At 48.1% G+C, this 15,052-nt stretch overlaps 1 protein-coding gene across 2 annotated transcripts in view; it reads right to left on the minus strand.

The window, feature by feature from the left end:
* The window catches only part of Tgfa (transforming growth factor alpha), a 90,866-nt gene extending 76,936 nt beyond the window's left edge, over positions 1-13,930 (minus strand). For both annotated transcript variants that reach the window (XM_075983616.1, XM_075983615.1), the window contains exon 1: positions 13,744-13,930. In XM_075983616.1, coding sequence (XP_075839731.1) covers positions 13,744-13,783 — 40 coding nt within the window. In that variant the 5' untranslated portion in view covers positions 13,784-13,930. The remainder of the gene's footprint in view (positions 1-13,743) is intronic.
* Between the last annotated feature and the right edge of the window lie 1,122 nt (positions 13,931-15,052).

Genomic DNA, 15,052 nt, shown 5'->3' on the forward strand with positions numbered 1-15,052 from the left:
ACCCCACAAAGGAAGGTGTGGGGCTGCCCTCCGGGCTTGCATCTCATAAGAAGAAGGGGGAGGGAGAGAGAGAAAGAAGAATTATTACCTCGTTTTGGTTAGTGTTCCCCTCTGAGTTCCTGAAAATTAGTCACTCATGTAGGATGAGAAGTCTTCTAAGTTTCCACCAACTCTCCCCAAATTGCAAAGAGTCCTGTAACTAACTGGCTAGGGAGGGAGACGACAATCTTTCTGAAGTCTTGTTTTAATTCAGGACAAGTGGAAACACTGAAAACCTAGTCTTGCTTTCCGTTCACTAACGTACCTGAGGTTTTGGTTTTTAATAATTTTCAAATTTATTTTATCTTATTCTACTTATTTATTTCTTTTGTTTTCGAGACAGGCTTTCTCCGTGTAGCCCTGATTATGTTGGAACTTGCTTTGTAGACTAGGCTGGCCTTGAACTCACAGAGATCCGCCTGCCTCTGCCTCCTGAGTCCTGGCATTAGTGGTGTGCCCAGCTACCACCCTGTCGGAGGTTGTTTTAGTGGAGAATCAGTGTCATGACTTAAGTCTTTTGAGTTCCCTTTGAATGCCCGATCTATCCATGTCCCAACAAGATGTACCAGGTTGGGGTTGGGGTCCCAAGTGGGCCAGGGCAGACACCATATGCTCTCAGCTGAGGGGGAAATGAGAAGGAAGACAGTTTCAGTTCTCCAGAATGTTCCATGGAGGATGGCAAGCCTGCCACATGGCTGCCAATTCCCAGAAAGCCCAAAGTTGAGAAAGATTATCAGGGATCCAACCAGGTTTGTGGGGTCTCTCAGGGCAATGAGACCCAATGTCCACCAGCCTCTAGCTAAGTAACAGGGTGGAGCGACCCTCCGCTCTCAGGGAGGAGAATGGAAGCAGCTCTCCAGCTCCACAGAGGTGTCAGGAGATGAAACTCTTGTCACCAGCGTGAGAAAAGAAGGACATCCTCTGACCTTCCAGTTCTCAGCCCTGTCCCAGTCCCCGGGAGCAATCGTCCACTCTAGTCCCTACAAGGGTGGTGCATTATAGCCCCAGTCCTTAGAACTGTGGGACAGAACAAACACCGCAGACAGACCCACATCTCCTATGAATGAACTGGCAAGGTGGAATTTGAAACCAATAAATGCAGAAGAAATTATCCAGCAACCAAAGAACAGCTGAGACAGTATTTGACAAAAACGAAAAAAATTAGACTTTGACCTCAGATCCAAGCACACTCTCCAAAAGAATGTAAATGAACATCATAAAAGTCCAAGAGAAAATGACACACGAAACAGCCATAGAACATCCCTTTCCCCTTAGCTCTAGGCTTCGCCGAAGCAGAAGCACCCAGAAATTATGAGCTGATTCCACGTCTCCATACACCAAAAATGAAGCCGCGTATTTGTAAATCTAAGGACAACACAGGTCTAAAAGGGGAAACGCAAACAACACTTGATGCATGGTTTAGAGAACTGTTCACAGGTCAACAAGGAAGCAACTAACCAACTGCACCATGGACACAAGAAAATCACCTCGGCCGCGCTAACACCCAGTGGCGTGTGAATGACAACAGTATGGTGGCCTCTCACGTTTGAAACGATAGTGCTCACCAAGGCGCGTTTGCTGAGCGGCGGCACTCGCTCGTGGGGACGGAAAAGTGGCTTTGCTCAGCGTCTCAGGAAGCCAGGTGTCAAATCATATTAAGAGGAGAACGTGTGAAGCTTGGGGGCTGGAGAGATGGCTGAACAGTTAGAAACCTTTTTGGCTTCCCAGTGCCCGTCTTGGAGGGCTCACAACTTAACTGCAAGAACTTTCGGGTCTGCATATTTAAAAGTTTCAAAAAAACCAAACCAAACCAAACCAAAAGCCAACCCATGCCCATCAATAGGGACAGATAATTAAATGACGGATGTGGTAGAATACCTGTTGCCCATCAAATGGACGTATAGAGGTATTTATACATCTGCAGCAGTATTGTCCTCGTGCCTTGTGAGTGACAGATTTTTAAAATAGAATCTCCCAGGTGCCATTTTTGGTGGAAGATGAAATTATAAATCTCTATATTCATGTCCAGCAGAAGGGCATGCAGTGAAGAGCAGGAAACTGGGGGTCTCTGGAGAGCCATGTTGGGGTGTTTTTAGATCCCCTTGTTTGTGGATTTTTGTTTCTGTTTCCTTTTGGAAAAAGACTCAGCAGACTTAATGAGGACGGCAGAGGAGAGGTCCTGGCCAGCCCACCTGGGAGGTGACAGCCACAGGGACATGAGGACCAGAGATCGGAAGTGGCCTACACACAGATAGCACCAGGGGTGTGTGTGTTTGAGGGGTTTCCTTTAGAGGGCATTGAAGTGGAGGCTGAGGCACAGAGAGTCCAAACCCAGAAGGAGTCTCCATCTGTATGATCTATGAGTTGACCTCACATCCCTGAGAAATACTCAGGCTCCAGGCCGGCTTTCATCCCAGTGTAGGGACCCATGACTCATCCCCTTAAACCTTAATTATAACACCCGAGTCTGCAATGTGCCAAAAAACATCTGTCATTGTTTAAATCTGCTGCATGGAGTAAGTATAGCTCACCAACAGGCCTGTGGATGTCATTCCCCAGCGCAAAACCAGCACTAGCAAGAAGGCTTCAAACCGAAGCTTCCAGTCAAGCTTGGTGGCAAGTCAGTGGACCAGTCCTGTGCCGCTATCAGTGCTGTGGAGATGCAGGACTAAAGCTCTCTCTTTAAACTCAACCAAAGTCCCCTAACTCTGAATGTTCCCTATTGGTTGTCAAAGCCCAGCAGTGGGAAAGGAGGGGTGTTCCTCTGCCAACCCCTCATTCATCAGTGATGGTAGGTCCCGCGTCACTGTGTTATTTAGCTGGTTAATCCTTGGGACCTTTTATAGGCACATTAATGAGACAGAAAATGCTTTACTTTGGACATGATGGCTGGTAGCCGATGAAGACAGTTATCCTCTTGGTGCCTAGACAACTGCTGATTTACGTCATTCAGACTTGGGTTAAAGCACCCAGAGAACCCAAACTGAAGACAGGCTCTTGCTTCAAGAACCAAATATTTGTGTCTGGAGGTACTGATGAGAAAAATAAAAGAAATTAAACAAACAAACAAGCAACAAGTCCACACCCCAGCCCTGTCTGTGTAATAGTGGCATCTAACAGATGCAGCAGCATTTGGGGAGGGTACCAAGCTTTTTAAAGCTTACGGTGGGACTGAGAAGATGGCTTAGTTGGCAAAGTGCCTGCCTTGCAGTCATGAAGACTCAAGTTCAATCCAAAACACCCACTGAAAAACAGTCAGGCATGGTAATGCACTCTTGTGATTCCAGTGATGGAGAGGTAAAGGCAGAAAGATCCTTGGAGTTTATTGGCTAGTCAGCCCAGTGCAATCAGTGAGCATCAGGACAGCGACAGAGACCCTGTCTCAAATTATAGGATAAGGGCTAGAGAGACAGTTCAGTAATTAAGAATATTCATTTTCTTCCAGAGGACTCAGATCACAACACCAAAATGACAGCTCATAACCATCTATAAATCCAGTTCCAGGGGATATAATGCCCTCTTCTGGCCTTGGCAGGTACTGCACACATATGATATACATACATTCAGGTAGGCACACACTCATACATAAAAGATAAAAATAAAATCTTTAAAAAAAGAACTTAAAAAAAGGGTAGATGGCACCTAAGAAATGACACCAAAGGTGACCTCTGATTTCCACATAGGCTTCTAAAAGCCTCTGGAAATCATTACATCAGACACTCCCCAAATCAGAAAGAGTGTCTGATAACAAACCCACTAAGTACTTTCTACAAACAAAATCATTTTCCTGGACTTATGGGAACAGCATCAACTATGAAAATTTTTTCTTGAATTTTATTTAATAATTTAAAAGATTTTTCTCCTCAATATCATCAAGAGAAACAAATTTTAAAATCTATTTTATTTGGGGGCCCTGGTGCTCACTTGTTATTTACTCTGCTAAAGGGTAGCTTCTAAGGGAAACATTTAAAATAAAAAAAACTATTTCTAAATCTACCCTAAAGTTTGAAAACCTGAGCTGAATAGATTCTAAGAAAAAGTCATAATTATCAAAACTGACTTAGGAAAAAATGTCTTTGTCACTGTTCTATTGCTGTGGAGAGACACCACGACCAAGGCAACTCTTATCAAAGAAAGCATTTAACTGGGGCTTGCTTACAGTTTCAGAGGCTTAGTCCATTATCATCTTAGTGGGAAAGATGGTGAGACTCATGGTGTTGGAGCAGTAACTAAGAGCTGCTTCCTGTCGTGGGGTGGCATGGTGGGAGGGGAAGGGAGAAGGAGAAGTAAGGAGGGAGGGAAGGAGGAAGGGAGGGAGGGAGGGAAGGAGAGAGAGAGACACTAGGCCTGGCATGGGTTTTAGAAACTCCACCCCCCCCATACACACATTGACACACTTCCTCTAACAAGGCTGTACCTTCTAATCCTTGTAGTCCTTTCAAACAGCTCCACGCCCAGGTGACTAAGCATTCAAATATATGAACTTATGGTGGCCATTCCTATTCTAGCTCCCACCAATCGGAACCTGGAACCAATCACTAAAAAAGGCCCAGAGCCACACCTGGCATTCACATCCCTCTTTCATGAGATTGTGATTTCTACGTTATTTCAACCGTCAACATAAAATCATGGAATCGTTAAAACATTGTTTTATGAAGCTCACTTAAAGCTAGTGCCAAAACCTAAGAAAAGAAAGGGTGTTAAGGGTGCTGTAAGCCCAGGGTCAGGGTGTCTGACTCCCTTGTCTGGTCTCTATGGGTACTGCATATATGGCACGCACACACACATACACACTAATAAAAACACAAAAAAAGTCAAGTGTCCTAAAGGCACTTGAACTTCACCTCAAATTATCTCCTCTTGCTTTGGAAATCAAGGGAAAAAATGCTGACTCTCAGTGAGTTATAAAGTGTATTTTAAATGTACACATAAGCATACATGAAACAAAAAGCTAACCCCATAAATACTTTTAGTAAATCCGTGGAAAATATACCCAAGAACATCTACTGCTTAAAAAAAAAGACATTGCTTTTTCAGGGTTGGAGAGATGGCTCAGTGGGCAAAGGTCCTTGCTACCAAGCCTGGAAAGTTAAGTTTGATCTGCAGAAGCCATGCAGTGGAGAGAGCTGACTCCCACAAGCTGTCCTCTGACCTCCACACTTGCATCTGCCAGGTGAGCATAAATAAATCAACTAAATACGTGTAAATAAAAAAATTAAATTTCTTAAAATTCTAGTTGGCACCATGTAAAAAAGGGGACAGACAAAACACAAAGAATGCTGAAGGCTTTGTTCAGGAACACAGTCTCCTCTCTTGAAACACTAAGGGAATCAACTGAAGGCAGCTTAGAGTTGGCAGAGCGCATTGAAACAGAAATATGGAGGTACCGAAAGCCCTCACGTGTCGGAGTCAGCAGCAGGGAGATAGATGCCTCGCTGCTAACTCAGGAATGGGAAGATGGAGCCTGCCTTTCTCATGGCTGACCTTGGGCCCCATCAGAATCCACGCTGGGAAACAGAAAATGTTTGCAGTTAGGGCAAGAATGCACAATTATGGAGTCAAACTGAAATTCCAGCTTGATGCGTGTGCTTGAAAGCACTTAGCAAATGGTTTAAATAATGATCTTTCAAGGGGGATTACGGTACAAAGGATAAACCAAAACAACTGCTAGGCTGTCTGTAAAGGGAAAATTTGAAATCAGGTGTGGTGGTGGGCAGAGGTAATCCCAGACCCTTGGGAGGTGGAGGTTGGAGGGTCAGGAGTTCAAGGTCATCCTTGGTGGAATATGAAATCAGGTGTGGTGGTGGGCAGAGGTAATCCCAGACCCTTGGGAGGTGGAGATTGGAGGGTCAGGAGTTCAAGGTCATCCTTGGTGGAATATGAAATCAGGTGTGGTGGTGGGCAGAGGTAATCCCAGACCCTTGGGAGGTGGAGGTTGGAGGGTCAGGAGTTCAAGGTCATCCTTGGTGGAATATGAAATCAGGTGTGGTGGTGGGCAGAGGTAATCCCAGGCCCTTGGGAGGTGGAGATTGGAGGGTCAGGAGTTATCCTTGGCTACATACTGAGTTTGAAGCTAGCCTGGGCTACATGAGAGCTTGTCTCAACAACTAACAAAAACCAACCAAACAAATAAATGGAAGATGAGTCACACTCTTACGCCATATTCTCTACCATAGAATAAGTTCTATATCAAATATCTCAACTAAATGTATGATTTTACTACAGACCTGGAAGGGAAAAGTAAGAAAATACTTGTTTTATCTTAGAATTCAGGAAGGTTTTTTTCCTAAATATTTAACCCAAACATCACAGGGAAAGCTGAGACTATAGATTCACAAAGATGCCCTGGTCAGCACAGTACGGGATACATGACTAATACGTGACTGGGAAAGGCTGTGGAGAGACATGATTTCTCCTAGAGCCCCCAAGAAAGGGTTATGGATCAACTCAAAGACACTTTAAAAGTGTTAAGATGTGGATCCTGAGGCAGCAAATGGGCGGTGTATGAATGCATGAACTTACCCCACTAAAGGGCCAAGCTGAGAATTTGGCTGAGATCTTTTCCTTCCAACAAACCTGTCAGATGTGAGATCTAAGGTGTGGTGTTGTAGAAGACTGGAGGCATGCGGGAATGAGGTGGAAGCAAGGCCAGTTTCTGGGAACTTATCTTAAATAATCAAAGAGGAATCCAGCATTTCTGTATAAATATGTCTGTTGTAAGGTGAGTTTCTTGACTCTGATTATTATTTGCTTATGCAATGTGTGTATTTCTGTGTGGCTATGTGCATAGAGGTCAGGAGAGGATGCTGGAGCCCCTTGAGCTGGGTCTGTAGGAGCTGGAGTTGTAGGTGGCTGTGAGCTGTGTGACGTGTGTGCTGGGAACGGCACTCTGGTCCTCTGGAAGAGCCACGAATGATCTTAACCACCTAGTCACCTCTGTGGCTCTGACTCTGCAGATTGTAGACATTGTCAGTTTAGTAACTTTAGTATATGATTGTTACAAAAGAAGGTGAACCAGTGCTTGAGGAAGCATGCATGAGGCCCTGGGTCCAACCCTCACTACCACAAAAAATTTAAAAGACTGTTTGAAACCAAAGCACTGCGCAGCACGTTCAGCCCAGGAACTCACCTTTCAAGTTTGAGTGTATTATGAAAACTCTCATCAAATAGTTGCCTAGTGAATCACCGTGGTGATGACAGGGAGAACTCACTCACTCAAATAACTCCAGCATCAAGACAGTTCAGCAAGCAGCATCGTTCGCTTTTCTTTGCCTGCATCTCTACAAGCATTTCTGTAGCACAGGTGGGAACGTGGGCCGGGTGCATTACCAAGCTAGGCCCGCTGGTAACTGATCAGACGCTATGGCTACAGTGACTTCCGGAAGGTGTTGTATCAATTGATATTCCCAAGACAAAACATGTGGATTCTTTGTTAGCAGAGTGATTGGAGGCAAGCCACGAGGTCAAAGCCCTTGAAAGCTGGCTATGTTGTACTATGAATGTATGTGTGCGTACATGCATAGATGTGTGTGTGTTTTGTGTGTGTGTGTGTGTGTGTGTGTGTGAAAAAGAGAAAGAAATTCTCAGCCACTAGACATTGGTATATATTACTCAGGAGTCATATAAAAGTGTTTATTATAAATGATTGAGCTACTCAAACTAATAAACACATCATGAACCCATTGGGATTCATATCCATCTTAACACTGACCCACACTCCCCCACTGGCTCTAATGCAGTGTTAATTGTAGTTATGTTGTGTGGTTACCCAAACACTGCTCATCTTCCTATAATATTCCAAATATTCCAGAAGAGTAAAATAGGTTTTTGCTATCATAAAGACACGTCAGAATTTGTTTTTATGCAATGTGAGTGCATGAGTGTGTGTATGTGTGAGTGTGTGTGTGCGTGTGGATGTGGATGTGAATGAGCATGTGGATGCCAGAGGGCAGCCTTAAGCGTTATCTCCAGGATACCACACATCTCCATCAGACAGGGTCTCTCATTGGCCTGGCATTTACCCAGTTAGCAAGGGTGGCTGGCCACGGAGCCCACAGGAACCACCTAGTTCAGCCTCACCTAGTTCAGCTTCACCAGACTACAGTTACGAGTTTATTCTGCTCATGCTACATAAGATGTGGGGACTGAACCCAACTGGGCTCTCAGAAGACAAGAACTTTTCTTACTGACTGAGCCATCCCCCTAGTTTCAAATCTACTTTTCATATTTTTTAAAAAAATTATTTATTACTGCATGTGTGCATGCATGCATGCAAACCAAAAAGAAAACTTTCAAAAGTCGGTTCTCTCCTTCCATTTTTGTGTGGGTTTGGGGAATTGAACTCAGTTCATCAAGCTTTTGCAGCAATCACTTTGACCTATTGATCCATCTCACTGGCCCCATAATCCATTTTTTGAAAACAACAAGAAACATCCAAAGAAGAGCGACATTGGTGACATGGGAATTTGCCTGCAACCACCCTACCCTTGATTATCAAAGAGCTGTCTGGGATGGATGCTGACAGCCCTGGCTGGTGTTTGGCAGCCGAGGCATATTTAGAGTGTCCCAGGTAGACACTCCACGAGGTCATGCTGACAGGTTCCCAAGGCAGGGATGAAGAACACGGAACCTGAAACCTGTAGAGAAGAGAAATGAGCTGGCTGACGTGAGCCAGACTCTGAGGCTGAGGCGCTGCCGTTTGTTTCCCAGGCAGAAAAGGTGAGCGCTGGAAGATTAAACCAGCAGCCAAACGCCAGCAAGCTGAAGGAGCGCCATGTCAGAGTCCTTCCCGGGGCAGCCTCCTCCGCCTTTGTGAAACTGAAAAGCCAAAGGCTCAAGTGAGGAAAGTAGTTCTTTCAGGCAGCGTGCGTTTGTAATTCTGGCCCCCAAGAGGCAGAGGCAGGAGGATGGTGCATTCCTGGGCTATGTGGAAAAATCCTGCCTCAGTCTACTGCTCCAAAAATAAATAGATACAGCAACACACAGAATTCAGTAGACTAGGAGATGACTCCGTGCTGGTATTTTGTTTTGTTTTTTAGAAAAAGCTTCCTCAGGCTTAAGACCAACCAGTATTAGATGGAGCACAATTAGGTTCCCATAAGCTTCTGGCTTTTCGTAATCCCAGGTAACAGTCTTTATTTCTTAGGTCATATTCATGATGCTTCAAAAGAATTAGCCTAGCCATGGTGGTGGTACATGCCTTTAAACGAGCAGATCTCTGTGAGTTCAAGGCCAGCCATGTCTACTCAGTGAGTTCCATCCTGGAGAGAGGGGTGCCTAGACCTGAGCATGTGGGTTAAAGAAGCACACCCCTTTGCGTTTGAGCTGACACTCAGAGGTGGATCTGCCAGCTAGATTTCTGGCTTTCCTGACTTTAGGGAAGATTTTTGTATTTGCCATTTGCCCTAGGAGACATTATAAAACTAACCAAGGGGCTGGAGAGATGGCTTAGCAGTTAAGGGAGCCCACTGCTCTTAAAGGGCACGCTAGTTTAGTTTCTAGTAACCACATGAGTGGCCCACAACCACCTGTGACTCCAGCTCAGGGGATTTGATACTGTGTTCTGGCCTCCATGGGCATTTTACCCATGTGCACTAATCTACACACACACGCACAAACACACACACAGACACAATTTTAAAAAATCTTAACAAAAATATAATGCAAACCAAAGTCAGCAGAAAAGTCTCCCAAGCCCTCTCTATCTAGAAATATATATATTTAAGTTTATATCTTAAAATTATATGATTAGAATATTTGAAAAAGCTATACGTCAAGTCACTTTTGCAATTAGCAACCAGGCGTGGCATGGGGCTGAAAAGATGGCTCAGAGATTAAGAGCACTGACTGCTCTTGCAGAGGATATCGGTTCAGTTCCCGGCACCTATATGGTGGCACACAGTCCTCTGTAACTCCAGTCCCAAGGCACCTGACACCCTTGAGGCCTCCTTGGGACTGTGTGCATGCGGTGCTCAGGCGTCCACACAGGCAAGACACTCATACGCTAAAAATAAGTCAAAATTTAAAAAGAGAAAGCACGAAATGGTTAGTGTTGCAAGCTGATGTCCAGTAACATAGGCCATAGGCAAAGCAGAACTGTGAACTCTCAGCAAGGTTCCAACTCTGTCCTGGCCAGCAGCACAGGCGGAAGCAGCTTTAATGACAGCTCGTGAGCTGCCAACCACACCTACAATCGTGAGGATGGCTTTGACGCACAGGGCAGTGGGTGAAGGCAGAAGGTCCCCACAGCATCTGTCTGAGGATCCGGGCACACAGATCATACATGAGGTGGTGCGGAGCTTGCAAACCCCTCCACCTGTGCTCCCCAGGCCTCCAGATGGTTCTGACCGAAGCATATTGCTATAGAAGATGCTAGAAAGGTTTTTTAGTGTGGGATGACCTGATGCCTGCCTGCTTTAGAGGGCAGCGTGGTGACGGGGGCCTTGTTCCAAACACATATTGCAAAGATCCTTGGAGATCCATCCCATGGAAAAGTCATCTGTTTGTCATGGGTTACCATAGTAACAAGAGTGCAAAGCATCATTTACTCCTATAAGAAAAGTCTCCCTTGCAAGACACATTACTTAAAAGATCACCTTGTCCCGAGGAAACCAAATGCTGGGAGAGCAAATAGGGTCCGCAACCTTACCAGCATCTATCTACCCCTCTCCAGGCCTCGCTGCCAGCGAGCACACCCTAACTGCCCGGTATGGAAGGCATGAATCTTTCAGGACTCGTGAAGGTGGACAGTGGAGGCCTGAAAGACGACATTTTCCTGATGAACCCTTTGCATGAATCCAAAACAAGGTCACAGCCCTGCTCACCTCCACGACCGCCTTCTCTGCAGTCCAATCTTCACCTAGGGAAAGCGCCGCAGAAACAGGCTTTATCTCTGAGTTGGAAAGCCCCTCGCTGTCACAGAATTAGGTTGGTTACCAGTGCAGCGTTTACTTAGCGCCTTTGCGGTGGCAGAGGCGGAGCCTGGGGCTCTGGGCCGCCAGGTCCCGGTTTTATTATTCCCGCTTCACAGAAGGGAAACGACTGTTGGTTGAGCACTAAGGAGCAGGCACAGACCCTGACCAGGAAAACTTGTTGCTTTGTAACGAACGGAAGAACGCCGAGGCTTACTTGAGTGTGTCGCCTGCCAGGTGGCACCAACTAGAAATCACGCGGGCAGGTTTTCTGGCAGAGACAGGGTGAGGAGCTTGAGGCAAGTTCAGGTGGTGACCTGTGGGTCATAGAACCCACGTAACCTGCCCCGACATCTAGAATTCTCGGGTGCTCTGAGTACCAACAACAAGGGGATGGGTGGCATTGAGATTAATTAAGCTCTTACTGCATACCAGACATTAGTCTGCAGGCATCAAGTCTATCCAGTAGCCCATTTCACAGAGAGGAAAAACAAGGCACAGAAAGGCTATGTAATGCTCACAACTTAACCTCTTGTTCCCTGGACACAAGGGAGGTGCCATGTTTCTAAAGTTGCGATTTGGTCCACACTGCCCACACTCTGCCCCCCCCCCCCCAGAACATGGATAAGTGTCGGGATATAAGCCTGAGCCTCTACTAACATCCAGGCCTCTCTCAGGACAATCGAGGGTTTTCTAGACCGTGTTTATGGATGAAATACTGCCTGATTTGCCTGGAGCTGTCTAAGAAAAATCAGAGAAAGCACAGCTTCAGAGGAAATACCACAAATTAAAGACACGTGGGAGGCAGCCGTTTGAATAAAGGCACAGACCTAAGGGCTGTGATTTTTTTTTCTTTTAAAGAGTATTAAATAAAAAGAAACCCTCACTGGTGTAAATTACTCCCTTTCACACGCATTTTTTTAAACTACTCATTCTGGAACCGTACAAGCTGGCTTTTATAGATTGGTCAATCTCAGGTTTATAATTGTTTTTCTCTCTCTCAGAGAAGCAGAGAGGGCACTGAACAGAACACACAGGCAAGGAGAAAATCACAGTGTGAGTGCGGCTCCATGGAGTGCTAGGGCTGGGGAGCTGTCACCGGCTCCTGGGGGCGCCTCTGCCTCAGTTCTCCCTGAATAAAAACAGCCTTGCCACCCTAGAGCTCAACCACAAAGACACCAAACAGTGAGTTCTAGAGTTTTCTACACCATCTCTCAAAGCCACATCAAAATCCCTGAGATGGGACTGGTCTGCTGACCACAGTGAGGTGATGTTCCACTTCTTGGTCCACCTAGGACAGCGGCTCTTTGCCCTGTCCTTCCTTCCTCTATAAAATGGGAACAAGGATGGCCCCTTCTTTCATCAGATGGATGCAGAAGCCAAATGAGTGAAGGAATCAGAACTGCTTGGTACCACCAGGCAAACACTCATGGTGTTCTAGCTAGTAAATACTATTGGGCAGGGTGGGAGGGGGATGGGAAACACCTACCAGCTTCCCAACACCCCCACTTTCATAGCTTTAAAAAGATGTATTTGAAGGGAAAACCGGTGTTGGCATACAACCGAAAAAGTGAAGAAATCTGCCCTTATCTGTCGCTTCAAGTGAGGGAGCACCTAGAAACTTCTCGATGTGTTCCCTCCTGCCCTAGAGCAGGACTAGACTTCCCAGGGCAGGATTGAGGGGGGACTTGTGAGCCGTTCCTCTCCTTGGCTGGGACAGGCTGCAACTCTGCGCATATTTTGGGGAGGGGAGTTCCAAGCTTCCCTTTGGGCTCTATTGACCCAGGAGCGAGTATCTCACTTTACAGGGCTTTAATTATTAATAATTAGAACCGGATTCTCACGAGCTCAGGCGATCTCAAACTTGCTATGTAGATAAGAATGGTATTGAACTTATGATCCCACTGCCTCTCCCTTCGGAGCGCTGGGGTTCCAAAGCTGGCTTTACATGGTGCTGGGGATCCTTCCCAAGGCCCACTGCCCTACAGCCTCAGCCACTTTACATGGTTTTTAAATGCTGAAGATACCAGAAAATATTCACAAGGCGGCAGCAATGACCGGGACACCTGGGTGCCTCTGTCCACCCTGTCAAACATCACAGACCCTGCACCAGACAGATGAAAGTGCACACTGCGCTTGGGGAACACACATGTCAAGGACAGACCGGTTACCAAAGCACACACCTGCGAGCTTCGCAGCGGGAAAGCTCTCCCGCCTCCCAGACACGCCGGGACGCGTGTCCCCTCCCCCACCCCCGTTTATGTCCAAGAACCAACTCTGAGGAAACTGGTCACGCTCAGGTGTCACTTCGGCCTCTTCTGACAGGGACACTATGGCTTCCAGGGAAGCTCATTAACAGAACAATTAATCCTCACAAAAAGCCCAAACCCACCCCAACGCCTAGGAGAGCTTGAAGTCGAAGGCGGAGGGCGCCCCGGAACGTGGACTCCCACCCCGGGGAAAAGAAAGGGGCTCAAGCCAGGGCCACCCAGAGGGTCGCACTCAAACACCCCGCTCTCAGGCGGCTCCGGAGAAGCCCGGCTCCGTGACAAGCAGGTAGGCAGGAGGGCGTGGGCACCGGCGAGCCGACGTCGCGTAGAGTAAAGTTCAAGCCGGATCTCACCGCCCGGTGGCCACCTCGCCAGGACTGTCCCCCGTTTCACAGTTCACAGTGACTCCCGGTCGCTCGCACGCTCCCACCCACTTCAAACATCCCCCTATCCCAAGCGGACTCCGGAGCACCACAGAGAGCAGTCTGGAGTGGGCCCGGGAACACCGGGTGTCATCTACGTACCCAGCGCTAGCAGAGCGAGCTGTCCGGCCGCGGGGACCATCTTCCGAGCGCAGGGCGCTGCAGCCACCGCGCTCCCTGCGGTTGGCTAGTGACCGCGCGCCGCCGCGGTGAGCGCGGGGAAAAAGGCGCAGGCGGCAGGGCCGGCCCCCGGCGCGCGGGCGGAGGGACGACCGCGCCTCCCGGTGGCACTGGCCGGCACGCTGCCCGCGGCGGAAACGGGAAGGAGGTTCCCGCCACCTCTCCGCCCCTAGGCGACCGGGGCGCGGCGGACCACCCTCCCGCGATGGGGCGCCCCGGAGGGCGCAGGGGTGGGGACTGGGAGCCGGGGGCGGGGACCCGCGCCCCGTTCGCGACAGCCAGTCACCACCCTGGGCCAAGGGCCAGGCAGGAAGCGCCGGGCTTCAGACACCTCCCCGCGGTGCTCGTGCCCAGGGTCGCCGCCCGAGTACCCTGCGCAGTAGCTGCGTCTAGGCTGTAGGCGGCGGAGCGGAGTCGCCCAGGATCTAGTCACCTGCGCCTGAGGTTGCTCCAAGACAACTCCTGAACAGGGCCAGTCACCCTACAGGGACTGACCCAAGAAAAGCGCTCTCTTCATAGGCAGCCGAACACTAATTAAACGTGAATTCCCACCTGCGCCTCCATCCTTGCTGGCTCTGGGACGTCTGCACACACCAGGGGCAAAACCACCCTTCACTCCCAGATACATTGTGAAGATCAGGGACTCAGTCTACCACGAACTTAATCACGTTTCAACCCTACTGTCTCAGGGGTGCGGGAGCCGGAACACGGCAGGCTAGCATGCAGTTCAGTGCAGGACAATGTGGGAGTGGGTGGTGGGGGTCAGCTAGCTGACCCTTTCAAGGTTTATATAACTTTGACCTGGCCCTCGATACTGGACTAGGAGAGGGGAACACAGGAAGGGAAGACTTTCTGGGTGGAGAAAGGATGGCTCATGTGTGTTCGGGGGACCATCCATGGGGGACAATAGCCCCAAAGAGACTAGCCACAGTTGTCAGACTGACCCCCTCTGTTTCCTGCGCCTCGCTGCCCCAGAGAGGCCCCACGCTCCTTGGGGGTGGAACATTGGTGCTAGGGCATGTTTGTCTTGGGATTCGCTTGCTGTCTGCTTAGCTGGATGCTCAAAGGTCTCGGGGTTAAAAATTCCAGTTTATTGTAAGGACAGAGAGACCACTATTCCAAAAGGAGGCCCAAGCCATTGGACCTAACGTGTGGCTATTGCGTTAACCATCCTTCAGTTAAGGAACGTAAAATGAAGAGTTGGGCTTCTGTTCTAGTTCATCGTCACTTG

Source organism: Microtus pennsylvanicus, chromosome 8, assembly GCF_037038515.1.
Source record: "Microtus pennsylvanicus isolate mMicPen1 chromosome 8, mMicPen1.hap1, whole genome shotgun sequence".
NCBI lineage: Eukaryota > Metazoa > Chordata > Mammalia > Rodentia > Cricetidae > Microtus > Microtus pennsylvanicus.